The following is a 25,035-nucleotide window of genomic DNA, read 5'->3' as shown; positions in this document are numbered from 1 at the left end:
AGAGAGGCAAGGATGTGACCGGTCCAAGTCCTCGTTCAGGCTACGATCCGACCCGCTCGCACGCGAACACGACGAATATTTCCTAGGAAGAAAGGCAATCCGGCAAAAGGGGGCGGGGATATCGTGAAGAGGAAGGAGGATGCTAAGAACCTATACAGAGGTGAAAAGGTATCGAGTTAGCGGGGGGGAAGTGTGGTGGGAGGGAGAGGGAGATAGTAGAGGGTGAGTTGAGAACCCCGGAGCGAGGTTTCGTGGGGTTTGGGCCGCCGCAGGACACTTGAGCAACAACAGCAGCAGCAAGAACATCAGTATCATCATACCTCGACAATTGGACCGGGACCAAACAGGGAATATGGTCCAATCTCAGATAATCGTGAAAGATAGAAGGCCCCCGTATATGATGCGACAGGGGTTTAGAATGGAAGACTTGTGAGCGGTGATATCAAGCTAATCCGTGGAGGGGGGGGGGATTGCGAAGGTGACGAGATGGGCTTGCTGGAGAGGTTGCTTTGGACTTGTTGGAGGCCGGACTGTGGCTGGTGAAGGGGAGAGCGCAAGCAGGCGGTGTACTGTCCCGTATGGAAGTCCGAGTCCGGTGAGGGTCGAACCTCCAAGCAAGAAAAAAAGGAGGGGTGATGGCCTTGTGGCGGTGCGCTTTCAGTGGCTTTGCCCGCCGCCCTCACAGAGGGTCAAGCCCCAACGGGGAACAAAAGACTTTATGACTCCGACTAGACTAACTGTAGAGTTACCCAAACGGTGGCATACTGTCCGATTGAAGCCCAGCGCTCTTGTTGCCCGTCCTCTTTTCCCCCCCGCTGATTACTTGCGGTTGACCTCGTGGTGGGACTTACACAGACTATCCTTCTCCTCAGGCAGTCTGTTGGTTTTCTTCTCCCTCTTAACTTTTCTTATTGCCCTGTCTTAAACCTCCCCCGCTCATCACCATGCCTACCATCTCCGTTGACAAGGAGGCGCTTTTCAAGGCGCTCGGTCGGGAGTATGCGCAATTTATTCCCTTGGATACTCTTTCTTCATACTGACCAACCTCCCTAGTTATACCACCGAGGAGTTCGACGAGCTGTGCTTCGAATTCGGTACGTCGGACATTCTGAACCGGGATTGGCGGGGCAATGCGCTAACTGCTGTTTTACCACAGGAATTGAACTTGATGAAGACGTAAATTCTCCTCCGACCGTCCTCGCCTCTTGAGAGTCATAATATTAACTCAAATCCAGACCACCAACTCGGACAGACCGATCGTGAACGGCAAGCAGGAACCCCCGCAGCTCAAGATCGAGATCCCCGCCAACCGGTACGCACCCGCGATAACTCTAATGATCCAAAATTCACATACTGAGAGGTGTCTAGATATGACCTGCTGTGCTTCGAGGGTATCGCCCTCATGCTCAACATCTTCCTGGGCCGTCAGCCTCTCCCCAACTACAAGCTGGTCGAGCCTGCCAATGGTGAACTCCAGACCATCATCGTCAAGGAGGACGTATGTTACGACCGAAAATCTGGCTCAACATGAGTGAAACTAAAATGTGAGCGTAGACTATGAAGATCCGCCCCCTCGTCTCCGGTGCCATTCTCCGCAATATCAAGTTCGACCAAGCGCGTTACGAATCCTTCATTGCCCTGCAAGATAAGCTCCACCAGAACCTCGCCAGGCAAAGAACCCTTGTTTCCATCGGTACCCACGATCTGGACACCATCCAGGGCCCTTTCACATACGAGGCCCTTCCCCCGAAGGACATCAAGTTTGTCCCTCTCAACCAGACGAAAGAAATGAACGGCGAGGAGTTGATGGCTTTCTACGAGGTATGGCCCACAGGTGTCTGACGAGACGAATAATCTAGGTGCTTACTATGTAACAGAAAGACAAGCACCTGGGCAAGTACCTCCACATCATCCGCGACTCCCCCGTTTACCCCGTGATCTACGACTCCAAGAGAACCGTCTGCTCTCTTCCTCCTATCATCAACGGCGATCACTCCAAGATCACCCTGGACACCAAGAACGTCTTCATCGAGATCACTGCACTTGACAAGACGAAGGTTGAGATTGTTAACCGGATCATTGTGTCCATGTTCTCTCAATACACCTCCGAGCCTTTCACGTAAGCCCGCTTCCTCTCGGTTCTAATAATAAACCCCTGCTCACTGGACGAATAGGATTGAGCCTGTTAAGGTGATCTCCGATCACAACAACGAGACTAGAGTTGTCCCCGACATTGCGCCCCGTACGACTCAGGCCGAGGTCTCCTACCTCAACCAGTGCTGCGGCCTGGAGCTCTCCCCCGAAGAGATTTGCACTCTCCTGAAGAAGATGGCTTACGATGCGAAGCCCTCTACCGCTTCCAAGGATCTGATTGATGTGTTTATCCCTCCGACGAGAGCCGACGTTCTCCACCAAGCCGACATCATGGAGGATGTCGCCATCGCTTATGGCTTCAACAACCTTCCCCGGTCTTTCCCCAGCAAGTCCGGTACCATTGCTCAACCCCTCCCCATCAACAAGCTTACCGATATTGTGCGCATGGAGGCTGCCATGGCCGGCTGGTCTGAGGTGCTGCCCCTGATCCTGTGCTCGCACGACGAGAACTTCGCTTGGCTCAACCGCAAGGACGACGGAAACACCGCCGTCAAGCTGGCCAACCCCAAGACCACTGAGTTCCAGGTTGTCCGCACAAGCCTGCTGCCCGGTCTGCTCAAGACCATCCGTGAGAACAAGCATCACGCCGTGCCCATGAAGGTCTTCGAAGTCAGCGATGTCGCTTTCAAGGACCTGTCTCTGGAGCGTAAGAGTCGTAACGAGAGGCACTTCGCTGCTGCCTGGTACGGCAAGACGAGTGGTTTCGAAGTTGTCCACGGTCTCCTGGACCGTGTCATGGCCATGCTCAAGAGCGCTTTCATCACTGGTGAGGAGGGCCTTGAGAACTCCGCCATGGCTGACTCTCAGTACTGGATTGAGGAGCTTGACGGTAAGTCAGAAGCAAATAGTCATCCCGAGATATACAGGTCACTAACTGGACGCCTTAGAACCCACCTACTTCCCCGGACACGCCGCCTCCGTCCACGTGCGCATAGCTGGCAAGGAGCACGTCATCGGTGCCTTCGGTATCCTGCACCCGACGGTGTTGGAGAACTACGAGTTGAAGTACCCCGTCAGCACTCTGGAGATCAACGTCGAAGCTTTCCTGTAAGCGACGGCGTGAGGTCAAAGCAAAGTCATGCGTAGACGATAGATGTTACATAGAAAAATAGCTGATGCCATGATTGATTTATTTTATTGTTACTTCTTGATGTCATCGTTACCAGGAATGAGAACTGTCAGAAGCCAAAAGTAGTCTATCACAGTTTAGTGTGTGTCAATAATACTCATGATATATAAGTACAGCAGGTGTTGAAAACTTCGCCATCACTCCTTCGGCTCAGCTGCAGTAAATCTTAGTACTAGGAGTACTATATCTTCCTTGGTCTGGTAATAGTTAGTACTTACTAACTAGTTCAAGCCCATTGAACCTCATACTAACTCTTCCTGCCGTAAGAGTACAGTGGTAACTTCTTATAGTACTACGTAGTAGGCTTATGGGGCAACTCAAAAAAAAACAAGATGTACTTAGTTCAGTTAGTACTAACCGATACGTAATATATATACATAAACCATAGTATGTAGGGAACCAACTACGTATACCAGTAGCAAGACTACACAATCCTACGAAAGAACAGACACAAATTCAATACCAGCAGACCAAACAAACTCTTTTCCCCACGTGCCTAGGTACTAGTACTACTTTTAAGATTCCAGGTCCTACCCAGACCGAGCCTATGACGTATGATCAACCTTTCCATCTTCTCATTCCCATTTCCGCCTAGAGTCTCCACTAGACAGAAAAAAATACAAACACAGAAGGGCGTCTCGCAACTATCCTTCCCCCATCATTTATGATAGGAAGAGAGCCGGGAGTTGAATAAACAGCTTAGAGGTCACCAAAGTAGTTGTTTATTTGGATGCGTCATAGGTAAGAGATATAGGAAAGAGGTTTCGAGTTAGGTTAGGTTAGGTTAATGGGTGGGACAGGAGACTAGGTAATGAAGATGATATTCGAGAACAGGGAAGAAGAGAAGCAGGGCCTAATGGAGAAGAAAAAAAAAAACCAAATGAAATTTCTTTTGTTTGGGATATGATTTTTTTTCTTTACTCCTGGGCGTAAGCCTCGGCACCGGCACCCTCCTGGGCTTCGGTGGCCTGCTGCTCGGCCAGACGCTGCTGCTCAGCGGCCTGCTGAGCGGCAAGAGCCTTAGCGCCGTAGTCCTGGCTCATGGGCTGCAGGACGGGCTGCTCCTCCTTGGGCTCGATGATGGTGACGGCATCGGGGAGAGTCTTCTGGGGACCGGCCTTGCCCTCGGGGTCGGAACCGCGCATGATCTTGACCTTGATACCGAGGACACCCTGGCGGAGGAGAACGTGGCGGGTGGCGCTGTCGATGAATTCCTTGGCGGGCTGACCGGAGTGGATCATGAAACCGTCCTATTTGGAAGAATGATTGTTAGTTCTTTTTGATATTGTTCTATCATGCATATGATGGAGTGGTTCTTCGAATGGTGGGTGTATCTTCGGTTCGGTCCTTGCACAGTTGCTTCGTTTTCGCAGATCGTAGTTGATAATGTTGTCGTTGGATATGCGCAAATTCCACCACTGATTCGGGACCGATCCGACCATTCGAGAAATGAAAACAAATCGCTTGTTGATAGACGTACAGTGAACTTCATGGACTTGGCACGGGCAGCACGGAGCTTTCCGGAGACGACAACCTCGCAACCCTTGGCACCGCTCTCCATGATGAAACGGAGGACACCGTAGCAAGCACGGCGGACGGCCAGACCGTTGAGGAGCTTGTAGCGAAGGGACTCGCACTGAGCGACGGCGGAGAGACCGCGGTTCTGGACCTTGGCGGCATAGAGGGAAACGGAGTTCTCGGGGAACTTGAAGCGCTTCTGGATGAGGGAGGTGAGCTCGCGGATGCGGCGGCCCTGCTCACCGAGAACCTCCTGGGTGTGGGTGGCACGGATGACTGTAAAGAAAGAGAGCATCCGTTAGCAACTAGCACATATATTCCATCTTCCTTTGCATATAAAAAATCGTCTCCAATCCCCAGTAGTTTCCCGTTGTTGGTTGAAATATTCCCGGCCGTATTGCGATATCTGTTTTCCTTTTCCTCCTCCCGGATGAACCATTCATTCGTCCCGCGTCCATTCTTCAAATCTCCAATTTCCGGGCTTTTCCAACATAACACATAGGGTCTGGAATCAAATGCAAAATGAAATATCGGGCGGACGTACTGATGTCGGTGACGGTGGGAGTGACACGGACTTCGACGCCGGAGTATCCCTCCTCAGCCAGCTCGCGCTGGAAGAACTCGTTCAGCTCGGCATAGAAGACACCGTCGGCGACGAACTTGCGGCGCTTCGAAATAGCTCCCTGGACAGCAGCCATGATTGCGTTTCTGTTTTATTGAATTGGCGAAGAAACGGCCGAGGGCGTAGGTTGGGGGTGTGTCGTGCGAGGGCGAAATGGGCGGCGGCGGTCAAGTCAGTTTTGAGAGAGCCGGCGTTAGTGGGCAGTTTTTGCCTTTAGGGCTTCTGCTGGCCCTTCTGGGCTAGGGCTCAACCTCGCTTGCTGTTCGGCGGGCACCTTCCCGCTTTGGGCCGCCAAGCCCCTTAGTCTACAATCCCGCTTTCTGCCTCAAATTTCAGGGGTTCAGGCATTAACTCTGATTGTTTTCTAGTTCTAGTTATAGTAGCTATGGACTTCAATCCAAGATCACAAACTGGAACTAACACTCAAAGCCCATATCCCGATTCCAGCATCTGTATGCATTCTGCTGGTTCCCGCTCTTTTGTATTCATTGAATCATAATCTTCTCTCTGTCTCTCTGTCTGACTGTAAAATGTACTCTACTTCCCCGGAGATGCAACGTCCCAAGCACGCACTAGATCCACAAGCATACGTCGCAGAGATGATACGAAATTTCTTGCTCGAGCCGGGCATACCCAGATCGTTCACCATAATCCACTGCCTCGTAACCACATAATCACAGCTTTCGTTGCGTGGGCTACTGCATCTCCACTTCCATCCGATTCAAGCTCTTAGGATCCTGCCCGTCCTCTTTGCTCTTAGGGAAGGCTAGATTCGAGATTCCCGCAGTTACTGCCGCCATTCCAGTGGAGGCTGCACTTAAAGTATCTTTCCCAGACGATCCAGCGCCGAGAGAATGATTAGCGGTTTCAATTCCGGTCAACACTGGTGATGGCTGAGTACTAGTCGCATCACGCCCAATGGGTGGCCTAGAACCAGAGGACCGCACGCCGTTCATCTCCGCATCGGTGCGACCAAACGACTCACTCCACCATCTGACCTCGTTGATTCGGGGGAAGATCAGTCGCTCCTGCCCACGCTTGTGGTCGTCGATCTGAGGTTCGTACTGTGGATTGGTAAATTGCTCCCTCCGCGCCAGAAAGTAGTCCCACACGCTCCGAGTTCGTTCCTTCGCGTTCCAATCTGCGCGTTCTTTCTCACTGTTGAAAAGAAAGGTTCCAAATTGGCATGAATAGAGGTGGTATAAAAGACGGCGCAGGAACCGCTCGTTGAATTCGAATCGGGTAGGATATTGGTACAGCAACTGATACGTTGCATCAAGGAATTGATGGAAGACTGGACTCGTCTCCTTCACCTTGGTAACCTCCTTGTCGGCGGCGGCGGTTCGGGGTATAGCATTGTTAGGCTTCTTCAGATTTTCTGCGTCGTAGCTTTGCATCTCCCCATCTGATTCTCCAATTGCGTCGCGGCTGTTGTTATCTCTGTTAAAGAATCCTTTGGCGCTTAAGAACGCATTTTCAAGAGCTCTGCCTGCACCACCGCCTTCGCCAAACCCACGGTTGGAATCACCCCCAATCCGCTCGTTCTCGATTTGGAACCACTTCTCACTGTTCAGATGTCCTGATCTGTGTCGGAACATGTGACCGAAGGATAGCCAATCTTTCTCCACCAGTACCATAAAGCCTTCCATCGTCCTATAGTAAGGATCGAGGCAGATCTGGCTCAGTGCACTCAACTGACTCGTACGATCCCATCCATCGGAACAGTGAATCAAGACGTGCGAATGCTGGAGACCAACCTGCCGAGCGATCAGCCGAGCACCGTCTAGAATCCCGGAAATGTGCTTCAGCCAGCCACTCCGTGCAAGCTGGTCTTTATTTGGGCCCAGTGGGGTTACATCTGAATCCTTGAGCGCATCAATCACCTTGCTCAAAGAGTCTCTCATCACATGGATATTGTCAATTCCAAGGTAAGCCTTGGTGGCAAATTTGTAGTTGTCCATGTTCTCCGATCCAAGTCCAACAGCTTGCATGGCGAAGGCATTGACCGTGGGACGAGCATCAACAATGAGATTGTGCTGCTGGGCACCATAAACTTGGGCTTTTCCCTCCGGATTCTCACGGACAGGGCTCAACAACTCATCTTCCAAGTCATCAGGGACAGTCAGATCAGCCAGCATATGACTGCGTGAGGCGTTCCCTGGGGTCGAATTGGAGGAATCCGAATCGAAGCCAGGCGGGGTGAAGCTTGCAAGAGGTCTCTCTGAGCGCGAGGTTGAAAATATGGCCGCTAGCAACGCTTCGTCTTGGATGCTGCGGTTTTGTCGCACACCGACAAGAGGCTGTGAGCTCCGTGTGATTGAGCAGTTGTTCACCGGATGAAGATATGTAAGAACCGGCACTCTCGCTCGGGACCGATACTTTCCAGCGTGATTAAGGGTATTGTCAGAAATGGCCGAGGGGACCGGTAGAAGAGCTGGATAGGTGGCAGAAAACTGGAAAGTCAGAGTCAACACAACAATTCACATGATATTTTGCGTGGAAATATACCCCATAGTCTGTATTTAGCTGAGAGATCCGCCATCCAGAGCCAGCCTGATCGACGCCTTGTCTAGCCCATTCTTTGCTAGGATTGTACAGTTCCCAGCCATTGAATTTCTGTTCAGGAGGGGGAGGGCGGTATGAGAAAGCGTAAAGCTTATCAATGCGGCCCACTTTACAGGTCCAGCATTTGATGGTTTCGTAAACATCACGCGCCTTGCTCTCCGTGGTGAAATAGAAGCAGACAAAGGTGAAATCGCGGCACCGGAGACGAATGGAGGACGGCTGGCGGGATGCGGCGGGGGTGGGGCGGCAGGTGCACAAGGAGATTATGGGGTATGTAATCCAAAGCTCTTTGGGCCGACCAGAAGGGCCCGGAGCCTGAGACGCATCGGTGGAGGAGGAAGGAGGAGGAGGAGTGTGGGAGAAGATAATATGGTGAGGGGTGAGGTGGAGAGTGCCGACCACTTGCTCGCCTCGGCGCGCCAAGGTCACATCTTCAACCTGAAGCATCACAGAAGTCGTTAGTCGGGATATCTCATCGTGGGTGCGCTCTACTGCTGGATTGAAGCACTCAAATAGCACTGACCTTAGCAACCCGTGTTCTCTCCATGCCTGGCCGGTTACTCGGTCTGCATCAAATTCATGACTGAACACACACCGATTGGGCACCACGGACTTGCAGCACGGTCAGCGACTACTGGAGCTGCAGACCCGTGAAACGAGAAAAATCAAACGAAAGAGGAGAGCGCAAGAAATCAAAACGGTTCACAATATGTAAATGGAGAGGAACGAGGCTTAGAAGTGAAAGATGACAGGCGACATTTTCAGCAGTAACAGCAGCACGGACACTCGGCCAAATGCGGAGCCCCTCGCTAGTCTGAACGGAAGTTGAACCATCCATCACTTCTCCAAAAAAAAAAAAGCCTTAAAGCCAGACTCCAGTCTGCCAACTACGTCAGTCCCGCCCGGGGATCCTATGGTTTGGTCACTCCGGTTTCTCTTTATTCTGTAACCCCCATCACCATGTTTTCTGCCTCTGACTTCTGTTCTTTCCTGCACCCTAAGATTCCCGGTTTCACTGGTAATTCTTACGTGGCACTCCATTCACTTCTACCCCCTGAAATCTCTGAGTCTGATGAATGTTTCCCCTCATTAGGGCAGCTATTGCTTGTGAGGGGTTGCCATTTTGGGAAACTCATCTGATCTTCAGGGTCAAGTGCTGCTTCTCATAACACTTCATCATCCTCTACTACTCCTATCATGCTGCTGGCGGAACAATTGTTCTTCATCTGATCTATTTCAGTGTTACTATTTACCCTTGTTCTTTAATACCATTCCATACCACATCCAATCTATTATTTCCATAGACATCCTTGTCACCTGACCAACAATATCTAATTTACCCTTTTTTTTATTCGAACCAACCAAGAAAATATGCCAGAACTATACTGTCCTATACCGCCCAGGGATAAGGACATATACCGCTTCCGGCAGCAATTTGGAGCGAGTCTGGGATCTTTCTTTGTACTCGGTCCGCGTAATACTGCTGACGAGCCAAATGAACTACAGCTACTCAAAACGTAGGTACTAGAAAACACATGACATCCTCCCCATATACAAAATCCCTACCCTATAGGTACTAAACCGCGGTATACCACGACCAGATCCATAGCATCCACCGGACTCGAGCAAACCAAACAGAAATGGGAATCCCACTGGCACTCCGCATTGACCGACAATGACCTTGCCTGGCTCAAAGATGTAGCGCACTGCCGAACCCTCCGCTTACCATTGAGCTTCTACTCCCTCGGACCCGTATTCAGTCGGGGAACATCCTTCGAAGGGGATCCAGCAGAAGTGTACCACCAATGTTGGAGTACCGTGAAGCATCTCATCGAAAAATGTTGGTTCCACGGTATCGGCATCCTCATTGACTTCCAGGCCAGCGCCAGCGGTATAAACCTCTGTGCCAGTGCCAAAGATCGAACAATAGCCCGGGACTGTGTCGCCTTCCTTGCGCAGGAGATAACCTTTCATTCTATGTCCGGGGTAGTCGGACTCTCCGTATCCTCCGGATGTGAACCCGCCCCAGACATGTGCGAATGCTACGACGAGATCATCCAAATAGCCAATGCCATTGATGCATCTTTGCCTGTATACATCAACGACAACCAGGCACAATGCAACAAACGGGTTTTCGAGGGTTGCGAGACCAATATTTCTCAATTCAGGAGCGACATCTTAAATGGTAAAGTCCAAATACCTAGTCAAATGACGCTACCCGAAATAGAGGTCCGAGCGAAAACCAACCAAGCCAAGGCCGAACGATCACAGTTCCAGGAGAAGGCTTTGTCGCAAGTCTCGGAGTCTTGGGGCTCGAATAAACGTCAAAGCTTCGTCCATGGCTGGAACTTGGGATACGATGATGCGTTGCGATTCTTTGGCGCTGGTGTTCAAGGTATCTTGGCACCGCGGAAAGGTGCGGACAAGATCTATGATACAGAGTTGTGGGTTCAGCAGCGCAAAAGAGATATAGACCCGGAGCAGCTTGAGGAAAATTCGGAAGCATGGGAGGATGGTCTTCGGAGAGGGATTAACGATTTCTACGACTTTATCAGGATTTGATTTCAGAAAGCAATCATCGGTCGATAATAGAAAGTAGTCTTTTTATGTCTTTGATAAAGCGCAATGAGTGATAGTGGAGATGTTACTACTTATGCATTGACTTCTCAAGACCGCGGCGGAAATATATTTCGTGATCAAGAACAACGGTACTTCACCATCAGACATCAGGACTACTAGCAGCTACTATAAAATACACAAAACTGAAGTAGAGGGGCATAGTCTTCTCAATTACAAGTTATATCATACTGTACATACATCATCAATATAAAAATCTATTTATACAATCGAACACTGCTTCCCCGCCAGCCTAACTCAAATAGTATCATTCCAAACAGCCCCCAAGCGCCTCGCTCTATCCAACTCGAAAGCCAATGCGCAAGAAGTGTTATAGAACGTGTGGAACTCGTCTTTGGACGCAGCAGCATCCCGCGACACATTCTCGGAAGAAACATCAACGTTGGAATCAGCCGACGCAGAACCGTCCGTCATATCCATGTTCAGGAACAAGTCCGTGGTACGGTACGGGTTGAACGGGCCGCTCTCGTAAAAAGCATAATTGAGCTGCTGGCCACGGAAATCGTACTTGTGAATACGAGTTCCCCGGATGTCGCTGACGGGGAGGAAGATGTACTCTGCGGAGCCGTCGGCGGCGTCCTGGGGAAGGATATCGCGGGGGAGAGTGACTTGTGTGAACGGAGGAAGAGGGAGTTCTCTGTCTGTTGTGGAGGTGCGGGAGAAGAGGCTTCGGAGGGATTCCTCGATGTTTGAGAGAGAGAAGGAGTTACTGTCCTGGGACTGGGGGAGGAGCTCCCGGGTGAGTTTGCGGGTGAAGCGGAGGTCAAGTCCGTTCTCGGGGAGGAGGTAGTCGACGTTGCTTTCGGAGAGGATGAGTTTTGCGCTGCGCATGGAGAAGTCAGGGGTTGCATCTTCGGGTGTGATGCTTGTCTTGGCAGTGACTTCTAGCTCGAGCTGGGGGAAGACGTTGGCGTTAAGAGCTGATGGGACGAGTCGGAAGCGGTAGGCTTGTTGGTGCTCGTCCACTGGTTTAGGGGTGAGCGTGCGGAGAAATTGCGCTGCGCGAGGGATGTCGGTGGTGAAGGTCCTTGGGAGTGACATTCTGCCGAGCTGAGAAGCGTTGACCGAGCTCTCTTCGAAGAATGGCTTGCGTAAGAAGAGGCATTTGCCGACGGCTGCCGTGATAGATTCATGGAAGTCGGCGCCGGTCTCAGAATGTGCCTGATGAGTGACGGATGATTTCTGTCGAAGTAGCTTGAAAAGCTCGTCGGATACCCGAGTTTGATGGTTATCGAACATTACCGTGTCCGAGGGCTTCACCTCGTCAGACTGCGTTGCTGGTGTGGCCCATCGGAACCACGCCTTTTGCCTCTCGAACCATGACGTGTTGTTCTCAGGATCAATGTCATGGACGCTGGCTGGCTCAGTTGAGGGTAGGTATGTGCTGAACGGTACAGCAGGAGCAGTTCCACTGTAATAGGCAAGGTGCAGGGCCCTACGGGCATTATCTGCATCCTGTTTGTCTTCGGCAAGATAGTAGATTTGGCTTGGCGTATGTGGTGTATTTTGTTCGAATGCGACTCTATAGGTTTTGGTCACCCACGAGAGGAACTCTGGAGTGTAGATGCGGTTGTTGACTTTCGTCTTCGTTTCGTCAGGTGGCAATTCAATGCTTTCTTGTCGAACCCTGGCTATGGCATCGTGTACAATCTCACTGATTGATTCGCAGATACGTTGCATTCCTGTGATCCTCACAAGACCAAGCGAATGCGTAACATCAATCTTTGCGTCGTGCATGTTGGCCAATTCTTCGAAAGAGAAATGCTGCGAACTGAGGAGCAAAGACAGTATATGCGTCGGCAGCTGTATATCTAGTTGACCGACTTCATCGAGGACTCCGAGATGCCAGCAGTCACGGAGTATTCTTTCAGCCAGTAAAAATTTTCCCTTGAGACCTTGCGACGCTGCAACTCTATCGGCGACACCTTTTCGGGAAAGATAACTGCTGTCGAGAAACTCAGAGACTCCGGGCGTCCAGCGTGTGGGCGTCGTCTCTGGTGTTCCGTCCCTGTCCAACTCATTCTCCTTCCATTCTATTATATAGTCCAATAATTGCCGGTAAGTAAATGACGCCTGGAATTCGTTTCGGAGCGCCGTCCAATCGGCAACGGGCAACTTGTGATGAGGTTCATAATCGAGACGGAAACTTTCGACCCGAGTTTTGAGCAGCTCGCTATCAACAACTTGATCGTCATTGTCGATTTCCCTCAAAAAGAGAGGAAGGGCATTTTCGTCGGTGACCTCCTTCGGCTCATCCTTGGCTATGCGTAGTCGACGGCGTTGCCGGTCCTTGACCACTACTACCTCACCAGGATTTCCAAGCGAGCTCACAGAAATGGGTACTTTTTTACCCAGTCTCCGTTTGAGTCGGTGGTGCTGGAGACGGTTGTGACCAGGGGTACGGCGCGAAGATACGTGTTGCGGCGGCCTCTCGTCGTGATTCGCATCAGTTTCGGTGGATTCGAACCGGATAGATACATTATGCCGGCGCAAGGAGGGAGGGAGTAAGCTTGCTCTGCATTCTGGGAGCAGCCGGCAGCCTAGAAGACTTGCTGCACTGTTGGAAGATCGAGACAGCATATGGACCACAAAACCAAATGCACCAGACCGGAGTTCAAGAAAAGCCCGGGATGGAAAGTTGAAGCTCAGATTGATGCAATCTGAACTACCCGCTAGTCCACAAGTGGATTAGCTCATAATGTGGACCCACCCCGAGCAGTTCCTCGATTATCGATATGGTTATCGGAGACTACGCTTACATGGGGCAGTTATCTACCCCAACATTCTGGTGCCATAAGTGAGAAACCAGACATATTGAAGAACAGAGGCACGAGTAAAAGTCATAGGGGTATTATCCAAGAGACTGCTTAACGCCACAAAGCACCATACTGAATCACTCCTTGTTCATGACCTCCCAACTTCGCAAATCCTCGCGCACATCGAACTCGGACAGTTCAAATTCCGAACCACGATTCTTCCAAGCCTTGCCTTTGGGATTGTCATACAGTTGCTGTTCTATGCTTCCGCTTTTCCGTGTATGATCAGCGGCTGGGGCAAAGTCTGTTCCTTTCACATCGTTGCGATAATGATTGCTTGAAGAACTCCTTGGTCGCCTCTCAAAATTCGAAGGAGACAATCGATTGTCTGATGAAGCTTGCCTTACGCTTGAGCGCCCATGTGGTGACAGTCGATCTGCCTGATTCTCGACTGATTTCTCTGCACGGGCATCATGCCCATCTGCCCAGCTAATGCTACCGGAGAACAGTTCTTCGATCAGCTTGTCGGCCGGTAAATCGTCCGCCCGCGAATTCCAAGACGCGGCCAGTGTGCGACGGTACATGTCTTGCATATCTGTCACTTCGCGGCTCTGGGTGTTTATCGAGGGAAGCCGGCCCAGATCGTCGTGTTCGCCCTGTTCCGAGGACACAACCCCAGCGATTCCGCCAAAGACCATGGCTGATTTGAGAGGCGGCCTGAATGTCATCAGCAACATGCTCCTCGAAAGTATTGCAGCGCATCCCAGTATAGTATACGACATACGTAATGTAGTTCCGATCCCCTTCGACCTGGCGTGTAGCTATACCAACTTTAAGTGTACTGTTGATCTTGCTATCCTGCATCAAGTATCTCCGGACGATGCCCTCGTCATCGTCACTCTTATCCACATATTCGGAAAGATTGAGTCTGATCCTCCCTAGCAGATTCTTCTCACTGTTCCCCCCTGACGCAAACTCTTGAATGACTTCGAAGTACAATTCGCATTCGTGTAAAGTCTGGTTGCGGTCAATGGTGAGCCTGACCTGCAGGACCTTCTCATAGTTCCAATATGCCCGATGATCTATGATGATCGCCTTATCTGTGTGGCCGTGGTGTTCAGGCGCACTAGATGACGGTAGGCGCCATTTGACGAAAGCGGTACCGCTCACGAGGGGGACATTATTGAGGTCAATGATCTACAACCACCATAGCAGTTAGTTGGTAGGTCATTTGCAATGTGATCAATGGTTCTTACTCTGAGTATTAACTCAAACCGAGGCTGCACCTGGAATTGGCATCTTCAATACTCCCATGGATCGAGCATGATCGACTTACTCTCCGGTTCTTGGGGACTAGAGGTGCATCATTAGCGCAATTGCCAGAAGACATGTCATCCTGTTGGGTGACCCGATTTGTTTGATGAGATATAGAATGGGTAACATACCGAAGGCCTGCATGATTGGCAAGCCCGGAGCGAAGTAAACAGACCTGTATCACCTGTCTTTCATCTATTCGAGTGACCGGGTAGCTTCACGACATCCTGAGAGGCGCTGCCGGTCGAGGCCCTCCCCGAACCCCCACATCCGGAGCCAAGGCGGCGAGCTTCCCCCTGACGGCAGGAACTGACCGCCTGAACGTATCTAATCAGGATCACGTACGCGCTAACGTTCGAGGCTTGCAAAATTGAACGCTTTGGTGGATATTTAGAGGCAGTATAGACAGCCTCCAAGTACTAGTACTAACTGTAAGGACAAGCCAGTTATTGCTGCGAGCCGTAAAGGAAGCTCATTGGAATACAAATGGAGCTGCGGGGCACCGTCTCGGATCAGGTGACCATTAATGGCGGTGAACCGGCAGATGGCAGTAATGGCAACTGACAAAATCCCAGGAACATTCAAGAACTCTCATCACCTCAGTTTCCAATAACCTGCGAAATCTCACTATTTTCTGGCACAATTTACCCTATTGAACTCGACTTTTGTATATGGTTGTCCAGTAAACGCCCGTTCTCAACAGCCTACATCAATATGGATCAACAACTCCCTCTCTCTCCGCCTTCTGAGCCGACGCCTTCTCCCACAGCCAAGGCGGTCCCGCAGGACTCCCCTGTCCGCACCACTGCGATTCACGAACTGCTACCTGAGATTCGTATTCCGGGCGAACCATTACCGCCGCACAAATACCATCCAGTTACTTGCACTCCCATCGACGAAGAAGAAATACGCTCCCAGATTGAACAACTACGCCAGGAATATCCGACACCAGAAGCGGCCCTGAAGGCGCAAGAAGAAGCTGCCAGGGAAGTGAGGCAAAAGCTGGAAGATGCCGAGAAGAAGCGCGAAGAAGTGCAGAAAGCTATGGACAAGAAGATCAAGGAACGCAACACAGAGATGAAGGTCTTGTCCAAATACCAAGAAGTCAAGACTTCGAACATTGCGTCTTAAATACTGTGTTCAGTCAGATAAGCTTTACACAAACCATGCAGACATATTCATACATGGCCATCAACAAAAGGGCGCCGCCAGTCTTCTCAGAGGAGACAAATACAATGAGAGATGAATCATTGTGCGACCTGGAAACTCGGACGACTAGCAGATGGCGCCGAGCAGGTTGAACTCCTCTTTGAGCCGCTCTACTGGAATTGGCACCCAGTGATGGGATGAATAAGCCATACCGTGTGCTCGGCTTCATTCAGGATTGTTTTCTCCAAAAACCCGGCGTGACAAATTTGAATACGGTTCGGCTTCGATGGAGATCTCTTCTACGGCTCGGAAAACATACTGGCAAATCGAGCTACTTCCTATACAAGGCTTGGAGGCAATCAGGAAGTGTTCATCTAAGAACACCGCGATGAGTTGATCTTGCGATTACGGCAAAGCCAGCTCCACACCGGGAACGGCGTTAGGAGGTCTTATGACTATGGATGTGCTAATATTAAGACGTCGTCTGTACTTGACGTTGAACCGGCAGCAGAAGCGTCGTGAACATTGAATGCATCAACATCAAACACATAATTACTCATAGGATTAAAGTAGACTCGTTGTCCATCAGATCGTATATCCTTCAAATATCACGCCTCATTACATTCACAGCGATCCCAAGACCTTAACCAAAGCGGGAAGCAACTATGAAAAGTTAGTCTGTGGCTCACTGTGCGGTTGTTGTTTAGAAGAAACTTACCTCGGAAGCGTCCTCAACGAGTACTTGCGTTTCGTTGACAAACTTCGAAGTCAACAAGTCGTTGGCATTTCCAAGGAGACCGCCGATTTCGCCAAGCATTTCGGGTGTAAGGATAGGCGCAACTTCACTCAGGATCGGCGAAACTTCGTCGATGAGGTTGCTCGTCTCATTGACGAAACTAGGTGTCAACAGGTTCGTTGCGTTACCCAGCAAGTAGTTCACCTTCGTGAGGAGAGCAGGAGTGATTGCAGGTGCCACACTATCGATCAGATTCTGGGTCTCTTCAACGAACTTGGTGGTCAAGAGCTTGTTGGCGTTGCCGAGAAGTCCGCCGACCTCGCCGAGCAACTCAGGTGTGATGACTGGCGAGAGATCGTCGATCAATCCTTGCGTCTCATTAACAAACTTCGCTGTCAATAGGGAGTTTGCATTGTCGAGCAATCCTGAGACCTCTGATAGCAATTGAGGTGTGATGACCGGTGAAAGATCGCCAATCAAGCTACGGGTCTCCTTGACGAAATCGGTCGTCAGTAGGTCGTTCGCATTGCCAACCAATGTCTGGGTCTCATCAACGAATCCGGTAGTCAGCAGAGAGTTGGCGTTGCCCAAGAGACTGCCAACTTCCTTTAGAAGAGCAGGTGTCAAGACTGGAGCCACGGCGCCAATCAAGCCCTGAGTCTCGTTGACGAATGTCGGTGTGAGCAGGTCATTGGCATTGCCCAACAAGCCAGCAACCTCTGCGAGAACAGCTGGTGTAAGTACAGGGGCAACGGCGCCGATCAAGCTCTTGGTTTCCTTCACGAAGTCGGTGGTCAACAGGTTATTAGCGTTGCCCAGGACAGAATTGATCTCCTTGAACAATTCGGGGGTCAGGTTAGGAGCAACAGTTTCAATCAAAGATTGAGTCTCATTGACAAAGCCTGGTGTCAAGAGGCCATTGGCATTGCTGAGGACCGAGTTGATCTCCTTGAACAGCTCTGGTGTCAAATTAGGCGCGACTGTATCAATCAAAGATGTCGTCTCCTTAACGAAGTTTGCAGTCAACAAGCTGTTGGCATTAGTCAATAGCGTGTTGACCTCCTTCAGCAGTTCTGGAGTCAGGATCGGGCCGACCGCGCTGATGAGCGACTTCGTTTCCTTAACGAAGTCTGCAGTCAGGAGATCATTGGCGTTGTTGAGCAGCGTGCCAACCTCACCAAGTAGGTCTGGTGTCAGTACAGGAGAGACAGCTTCGATAAGCTCACGTGTCTCCTTCACGAAGTCGGCTGTCAGCAAGTTGTTTGCATTGCCAATCAGGCCGTTAACCTCCTTGACAAACTCAGCAGTCAAAAGGTTGTTGCCATTATCAAGCAAGGTAGAGACCTTCTTGAACAATTGTGGCGTGACGAGCGGGCCAACCGAGTTGATCAGTTGCTGGGTCTCGTTCACAAAGTTCGGTGTCAATAGGCTGTTTGCATTGTTGAGGAGACCGGTCAATTCAGTGATCAACTGCTTGGTGAGCAGGTTGTACGCAGTGTCGATCAATGACTTCGTCTGGTCGGTAGTCTTGTCATCGAACAGATATGCAAAGTGGTTGAAGAACGACTCCACATTCTTCAAGAATGTTGGCGACAAGAGACCCAGGAGGCCATCGAGGCCATCACCAATGTCCGTCAAAAGATTTCCGGAAGAGCCGCCTGCGGATGATGAAGAACTCGTCGTTGCAGAAGACGCGGTGTCCTGCGTGGAGGTGGCAGACTGACCAAGACCTGCTGCTGAGGGGGATGCGGCAGCAGTGCTGCTTGCTCCAGCATTTTGGCTGGACCCACCACCAAGAATTCCACCCACCAGTCCACCAAGAAGATCTCCTCCCTGTGACTGGGTGGCGGTTGTTTGGCTTGTCGATTCCGGAGCTGCGGCTGTTTGCTGTACGGCACTGGGGGTGGTTTGCTGGCCAGCTACATCGACAGATGGCTGCTGGTTACTGGTGTCTGTGTTTGTGTTTGTGTTTGCGTTTGACTGCTGAGTGGCAGCATTCGCGTTTTGCTGGTCGGCACTAGCATCGTTGTCTGGCTGCTGCTTCGTACTGGCCGTCTGCTCGGATGCACCAGTTGCTGCCGCCGACGCTGCCGCCGCCGCAGTTGCCTCTGCTGCTGCAGTTGTTTGAGCTGCAACATGTTCCTCTGGCGCTGGGCTCCCCTGTGTAGAGATGGCCACGGATGAGGAAACCTGGGCCGGAGTTGCCAGCGAAGTGCTGGAAAGCAAAAGGGCGGAAAGAAGGGCCGACGAGACGCGCATGTTGAGGGTGCTCTCCACCAGGGAATGCCAGCAATTGACGACGGACGGGTCAGGGTCCAGATCAATGCAGACGGCAGGGCTCCTTTTATGCCTGCAGATACACGGCAGCCACCCGCGCTCTCCACATCGATCCAATATCGAGACAAGGCCGAGGGCTGTCCTTAACCCCACATGTGAAATGACTAGGACGTGCTGGGGCGTCTCATAATAGCCATACTACCGAGACCATGCGGATTGGCCTCGTCCTAACCTAACGGGGATAATTCCTTTTCGGTCCCTGGTCAAGGACAACGTGACGATCGTCCGTATTGGACCACCAGATGAGTACCCGAACTGGCTACCCACCGCAGGGGAATGCTCCTCTGATCCAACCGAGTAGATGGTTTGATCTGGAGCAGCCTATGCTTGTCGGAGTGAACCGTGCACCTTAAGCTGCGTTAGGGGCACTTAGCCTTGCGGGGGGGCGAATGAATGGGAAGGGAAATTACGAGGTGCACTTAGGATCATGGTTTGGCTCCCGATATGGGCTTATTTTTCCGCTCTAACTTCCTGGGTACCTCGGTGATCGACATCAAAGCCCATCATTTTGAGTCAAGCGAGCATCTGACAAAATTTGCCCTTGCGGCTATGATGCCATGTCGCAATTGACTCCGCGGTGGGTGTTGACACCCAAACAGTGATTGGATGTGCCTTGGGAAACGAGAGTCCTAGTTCCTGGCTAAGGGGTGTGACCTGGGAGGCCCACTCTTTCGACTGTTACCCAGTGGCAGTGTTCGCCGTTCACGTTGGTTATCAGGTTGGAAGCTGTGGGTGACTATCACCTAAGCCATCTACGGCAAATGTTCTCCGACTTGATTTTGCGGGGACGGGTGGAAACAATAGTAGTTTACCGGTAGAACCTGGGTCTCCAGTGATGGACGCAACTACAATGTACTCGCACGAGTAGTCGTTGGAATGCCCTCAGTGCAATGGCCAACATAAGTGCCCAACCCACCCGCAGCAGCGAGGTTGCACTCGGAGTCCGCGAAACAGCGCAAGGAGCAGTTGCCGTGCTGCGAGGTTCGGCAAGAGAGATGCTCGGTAACATGTGAAGTAGCAATGGCCCTGGCTACTGGAATTGGCGAGCGGGCAGTTGGCGATTTAGGTTTCCCCCTCGGACTCGGTCTAAATTAGCTTGATGATCGACGGCGACCATCAAGCGGGGTTGGCGCCGTGGTTCCTCGACAACCACACGAAGGATTTCTTGGTCAAGCTGGGGAAGGAATGGGACAGGGCACACCCATAACCGTTGGTTCTGAGTTGGCTATCATCTATTGAGGATGGTCCCCTCCCGCATTTTCACATCGCCAGTCAACACAAGATCCCCCTCGGTCGCGAGTCATTCTTTTCAACGTCATGACAGTGCATCAATTGAAGAAAGAAACGGAATGTTACATTACTGGACCTGCATAATAAAAATTTCCACGATGCAGTGTGCGGGCTATGTTATGCAGATGGTGGTCCACACCCGCATTAACTTTGCGTGACTCCGAGGTATTCCCTCTCACCACCCGAACATCGCACCTCATCCTTCATATCCAGAGCAATGTCTCATCCTAGGATTTCAAGATTTCAAAAATCTGAGTTCAAAAGCCAATTGATCTTTCGCGGCTCCAAAAGATTGTGATCCGCAGCGACGACCGCACCAGCCACCACCGACCTTGGGATGTCAAGAAGATGAGACAACCAAGGGGGGCTACCCTATCTCTGGTAGATCGCATATTGCAGACTAAAACATTGTGCTACATGACACAGCGTAGACCTTACTTCCAGACTACCACGCTCTCAGAGGCAAATGCAGGAATTGGAACTGGCAAGGGGAAAGTCATTTGACGGCTCGGGCCCTACTTTCTCGATCAGCAAGGGAGGCCGATCTTGCCGCATCCAAAACGTGCTGACTTACTTCCATTTCTATCGTAGATAACCAGATAAGTTTTCTACCACGATGATAATTATAGACACTTTCTAGATCCCATGGAATCATCCAGGTACGAGAAGTTAATTCATTGCTATTATAGTTGTTCTGTTTATTATTTGCAGAATGGTGTGCGTGTGTGGTGGTGGTCTGGGTTGGGTTGGGCCCAAAAATCAGACCGGATCTACTTCCGCTCTATTTTGTAACGGTAGCCTGCTTCAGTGGATGGCCCAAATATGGAGTCAGTTGGATGATCTGCTACTTAATTTTTATCCCTAATTCTTATTCCTCTATTTCGGAAAACCCTGTTCTTTCCTTCCTGCTGCACCGTTGGTTATCACGAAGGGGTGGGTATATCTTTGAGGTTGTTTCAAGCTGCGATGCGAAATTCAGGGTCATCTTATCGCCTTTTCATTCTCTTATCTAGTTCTACTCGGTTCTAGATGCGTTGTCTATCTTTCTAAGTGCTTGATCCAACAACCTTAGGCGGAATATGCAACGGATTTTACGGGTCCTGTTCATTCCTTCACCGGGGCTCATCCGTCCATGCATATCAAAATGGAATACTTAGGAGCCGGTGTTTCACACATACCCTATTACCCGTTAAGAACTCACCTATATACCATCTCAGGCTAGGACACTGCTAGCTATAGCAGACTTTTCGGGGGTAGACGCACTAAATGAGTCCTCCAACACATTGCGTGATTTATTCATCGGAACGATTTTTGAGCAGACGGAAACTACTTGCCATTTTCTAACTGGTATATTCAACACTGATATCGTATACACCTGCCGCAGAATTTTCAGCAACTAAGTACTTGGCGATGGTCCTTGGTGTCGTCTCATAACAGCATTCTGTTCAATTCAATTCAAAATTCGCATTTTTTGTTCTTATACCTCATCGGGCTTGCTATGTAAAATGCTAGGTATACGAATTCTTCACCAATCAAAGCAAGAACCTAGCCTTGGACGCTGTCCTGTCTTTCTTGAACTTGCAGAAACTTGCAACAATGCATGCTACGGCGTAGGAAGGTCGCCGCCGCGGCTAAACAGCATGCTAAGAAATCCTAGAAACGAGTGTCGCAAATCGCTGGCCAGCTAGCTACCTGCCAGTCATCATCTTATCTCTCTCTGTCACTAACTGCATACTTTTTACTTTCCTATTTCTTCTGATAACTATGCGTAGCCTTTCCGCTGACTCGGTTTGGGCGTGTTTGGGTCCTCTACCCAGTGTCTTCGGCGTCTATTCCTATGATTCTGGGGCCTGCGTGTTCCTTCCTGACCTGGGTAGGGATCTTTGGGGACGGTGTCGAGTTCGACCTGCCTTGACTGTTCGAGCAGGCCTGTCTGCAATATGTACTGAGCGATGTAGCGGTTCGCCTGTGAAATTACCTACCAGTAAATCCCGGGAAGAGGTGCTCTGTCACCGTGGAGACGGGGAAGCCTAACTGTATGATTTAATCTACCTCTCTTTGCACATTCATTGAGCTGGTATTTGTGTTTAGGCATTTACTGCAGCCAGATAGGTGTCACTTTATCATTTGCCTCCTCCTCCTCCTCCTCCTCCTCCTCCTCCTCCTCTTCTTCTTCTTCTTCTTCTTCTTCCCACATGGTCTCCGACCACCACCTCTATCCTCCATCGAACCCAACCTTCTCGAGACCTAGCTAGATCAAATCTATTCGTCCCCTTGCCTTGACAGCTTTTATGCCCTTTTCCTCTCTTCTCTCATGTATGGTATTCGAGTTCGATGTCGTTCAGCGTTCCCTACCCGGAGTAGATTTACCAACTCGGACTTGGAAGAGTAGGATCTGATAGAATATGAAACAGCAAAGTTAATAGATACGAAGTGGTTCAGGCTTGATCATTACCCAACTGAGCTTTTCAACAGTCTAATTGACAAAGTCTCTCATTTTTCTTGCATGCTTAAAATGTGATAGAAGAAAGCATCGACGAGAGCTTTGCAAAGAAATTCCTCTTACTCTAGCATGGGATTTCCCTCCCTCTTCATTTCCCTTTCTGCTCTAATAGAAACGATCCGTATACATGGCTTGCGTCACGAGGATATAGGTAGGTTTGGGATGTTGGTATGATGTACCTGAGGTACTACGAACTAGGTCCAGATTGGTAATAAGTCTTGTTAACTCTGCCTCTACAGGTTCTAAGCTAGTTAGCTACACTATTTTTTTTCTCAGATAAGAAACTGAAGAAGCCTTCCCCTTCATCATATTCGAGTATCCGTCAAAAGGCATGCCAAATATCTGCCAGTGGTTATATGTCTCTTTTGTAGATGACAGGGACTAGGCATATTTTGAGTCTTTTCGATAGAGCAGTCAGCACCAGCAACTCATGTAGAAGTCATGCACTTCCCTATCCCGAGTGGACAGTACTACTCAATACACAATATCATTAGAGATAGGAACTAACTTGAGTAAATAAATTTACGAAGGAACCAAAGAATTCACCTTTGTTTGGTATTTGGCCCTAACTCTACACAAGTAAGTAGTGTGTTGTTTCGCTCAAACATTCATTGCGAGTACCTCAGCCTTCCAAATACATTATCACTCCATAATCTCCTATCAGAAATTATCTGGACGATTTTCATTTTCTGGAAAAGCTGAGATGGGGATATCTGCACGGCTGAAGGAGGGGCAGATCTATCCCGTGAAATACTAAAGTGGGGGGGTTCAGGCTGACGATCCATTAGTGGATATTATCAACCGCGATGATTCGACTCAGCTATTCAGCTGCTCAGCCGTACAGTTCACCCAGCAAATCCAATCCATTCTCCATTTTAACAAACGTGAGGGCCTAAGCGAAGTGGGGTTGAATACGATCTGAGTTGATGATTATGATATCAGTGACAAACTCAGCATGATGTTGGTAACTATCTATAAAACCCATTCATCTCCCTCCCGTCGCGACTGTGTCTTTCCTCTGAACATTTACCTCCCCTACTATCCAAATCGTGACTACTAGAAAACCAACTACTAGCACCACTTTTTCTTACCGCTATCCTCCACCCTCAAATCCAATCCTTATCAATAACCTTTCTGCATCATGCCTGTTCCTGCTATCGAGAGGTATGTCCTTTATCATCATTATAAACATCTCCTATCCTGATCAACTTCCAAATGAGTAACTGATCAATCTCTCTGTTCTACATTACCAGTCTTTCCGACTTCCAAGCCCTCATCAACTCGGGCAGTGTGGTAATCATCGACTTCTGGGCTACATGGTGTGGTCCTTGCAGAATGATCAGTCCAGTCTTCGAAGAGCTTGCCTCCAATTCTGCGCTCAGTACGACCCAGTTCGCCAAAGTCGATGCTGATACCCAGGATGAGATTTCTCAAGAGGTTGGAATCAGATCCTTGCCTACTTTCATGGTGTTTAAAAATGGCCAGAAAGTGGACGAGCTGGTGGGTGCTAGTCCCCAAGGCCTAAGCAAGCTTGTTGAGCGACATGCATAAATTTGGGTGAAATTATACTACTACTACTACTACTACTACTACTACTATGTTGTGCTTTGTGTCTTTGTGTGAAGCGATTTGAGATTGCTGGATCTGCATTCTGTATATTTTCTCAATCACTTGGTGGTTCTCTAGTCATTTGGTTATGTTGACAGTATAACTTTCGATTCTTGTAGCAGGAAGTAGACGTAAAGCACATAGGATAACTAATTTCATACAGTGGTAACGGAAGATAATTACTAATAGCTGTCGCTAGTGACAGTAAGTAGAAGCGTTGGATGATGCACTTAGCACTATACACTCTAGTGTCACGTTCTATAGTGAGCAGTAAGGCAGGCCATTACACTGGTTATATAGTACTACAGACATACTATAAACGAATTATAACATGAAACGCTCGAGGAGGCGAGTCTGATCTCTGATAGACTATCACAACCCTTTGGCATTAAATAATCTTGAATTGTATTACTTGCACTTGCAAATATCCCATAGAAACGTACCAACTTGAACCATTTACACAAAACACCCTCAAATTGAACCTATTTGACCAGCCCATCCCTTCCCACCAACAGAATCGAGACACTACGATAGTCTAGCTATCTACTCCTACCGTCACAGTGATATTACCTTTCCAGGGATGATAAAAAGAGAAGTAAACTAAACTCTTAAGTCAGACTCTAATCCAACATGAGGGCATGTTGTCAAAGAAAGCCCCGCGAATAGCAACTAATGCTAATTAGACATGACACATGTCATTGCGGATCACTAGGGGTC

General features: G+C 49.8%; 9 protein-coding genes across 9 annotated transcripts; 4 read left to right on the top strand and 5 right to left on the bottom strand.

Moving 5' to 3' along the window:
* Positions 1-944: 944 nt before the first annotated feature.
* AtWU_00291 (phenylalanine--tRNA ligase subunit beta) lies at positions 945-3,205 on the top strand (the record flags this gene model as incomplete). Its single annotated transcript, XM_035495407.1, has 9 exons — positions 945-997; positions 1,054-1,094; positions 1,157-1,176; positions 1,236-1,312; positions 1,369-1,498; positions 1,555-1,821; positions 1,878-2,119; positions 2,175-2,983; positions 3,042-3,205. 9 exons carry the CDS (start codon positions 945-947, stop codon positions 3,203-3,205), a joined length of 1,803 nt encoding a protein of 600 aa, XP_035351300.1.
* A 995-nt stretch (positions 3,206-4,200) lies between these two features.
* On the bottom strand, positions 4,201-5,499 carry AtWU_00290 (40S ribosomal protein uS3; the record flags this gene model as incomplete). Its single annotated transcript, XM_035495406.1, has 3 exons — positions 4,201-4,533; positions 4,764-5,077; positions 5,346-5,499. The coding sequence occupies 3 exons, from the start codon at positions 5,497-5,499 to the stop codon at positions 4,201-4,203; spliced, it is 801 nt and encodes a 266-aa protein (XP_035351299.1).
* A 619-nt stretch (positions 5,500-6,118) lies between these two features.
* On the bottom strand, positions 6,119-8,535 carry AtWU_00289 (phosphatidylinositol-3-phosphatase YMR1; the record flags this gene model as incomplete). The annotated part of the gene is made up of 3 exons (XM_035495405.1): positions 6,119-7,876; positions 7,932-8,426; positions 8,512-8,535. 3 exons carry the CDS (start codon positions 8,533-8,535, stop codon positions 6,119-6,121), a joined length of 2,277 nt encoding a protein of 758 aa, XP_035351298.1.
* An 824-nt stretch (positions 8,536-9,359) lies between these two features.
* Positions 9,360-10,550, top strand: AtWU_00288 (ribosomal protein S3; the record flags this gene model as incomplete). Its single annotated transcript, XM_035495404.1, has 2 exons — positions 9,360-9,505; positions 9,590-10,550. The coding sequence occupies 2 exons, from the start codon at positions 9,360-9,362 to the stop codon at positions 10,548-10,550; spliced, it is 1,107 nt and encodes a 368-aa protein (XP_035351297.1).
* A 312-nt stretch (positions 10,551-10,862) lies between these two features.
* Positions 10,863-13,205, bottom strand: AtWU_00287 (putative respiratory complex assembly protein Rmp1; the record flags this gene model as incomplete). Its single annotated transcript, XM_035495403.1, has 1 exon — positions 10,863-13,205. The coding sequence occupies one exon, from the start codon at positions 13,203-13,205 to the stop codon at positions 10,863-10,865; it is 2,343 nt and encodes a 780-aa protein (XP_035351296.1).
* A 313-nt stretch (positions 13,206-13,518) lies between these two features.
* Positions 13,519-14,839, bottom strand: AtWU_00286 (N-terminal C2 domain-containing protein; the record flags this gene model as incomplete). The annotated part of the gene is made up of 5 exons (XM_035495402.1): positions 13,519-14,098; positions 14,166-14,578; positions 14,638-14,661; positions 14,718-14,734; positions 14,827-14,839. 5 exons carry the CDS (start codon positions 14,837-14,839, stop codon positions 13,519-13,521), a joined length of 1,047 nt encoding a protein of 348 aa, XP_035351295.1.
* A 570-nt stretch (positions 14,840-15,409) lies between these two features.
* AtWU_00285 (uncharacterized protein) lies at positions 15,410-15,826 on the top strand (the record flags this gene model as incomplete). The annotated part of the gene is made up of 1 exon (XM_035495401.1): positions 15,410-15,826. One exon carries the CDS (start codon positions 15,410-15,412, stop codon positions 15,824-15,826), a length of 417 nt encoding a protein of 138 aa, XP_035351294.1.
* A 642-nt stretch (positions 15,827-16,468) lies between these two features.
* On the bottom strand, positions 16,469-18,839 carry AtWU_00284 (uncharacterized protein; the record flags this gene model as incomplete). Its single annotated transcript, XM_035495400.1, has 2 exons — positions 16,469-16,507; positions 16,563-18,839. The coding sequence occupies 2 exons, from the start codon at positions 18,837-18,839 to the stop codon at positions 16,469-16,471; spliced, it is 2,316 nt and encodes a 771-aa protein (XP_035351293.1).
* Positions 18,840-23,851: 5,012 nt separating this feature from the next.
* Positions 23,852-24,261, top strand: AtWU_00283 (thioredoxin family protein; the record flags this gene model as incomplete). Its single annotated transcript, XM_035495399.1, has 2 exons — positions 23,852-23,874; positions 23,964-24,261. 2 exons carry the CDS (start codon positions 23,852-23,854, stop codon positions 24,259-24,261), a joined length of 321 nt encoding a protein of 106 aa, XP_035351292.1.
* Positions 24,262-25,035: the final 774 nt, after the last annotated feature.

Source organism: Aspergillus tubingensis (genome assembly GCF_013340325.1).
Source record: "Aspergillus tubingensis WU-2223L DNA, scaffold_1, whole genome shotgun sequence".
NCBI classification, from domain to species: Eukaryota; Fungi; Ascomycota; class Eurotiomycetes; order Eurotiales; family Aspergillaceae; genus Aspergillus; species Aspergillus tubingensis.
The sequence above is the reverse complement of the archived record's forward strand: the minus strand, read 5'-3'. Positions and strand labels throughout refer to the sequence as shown.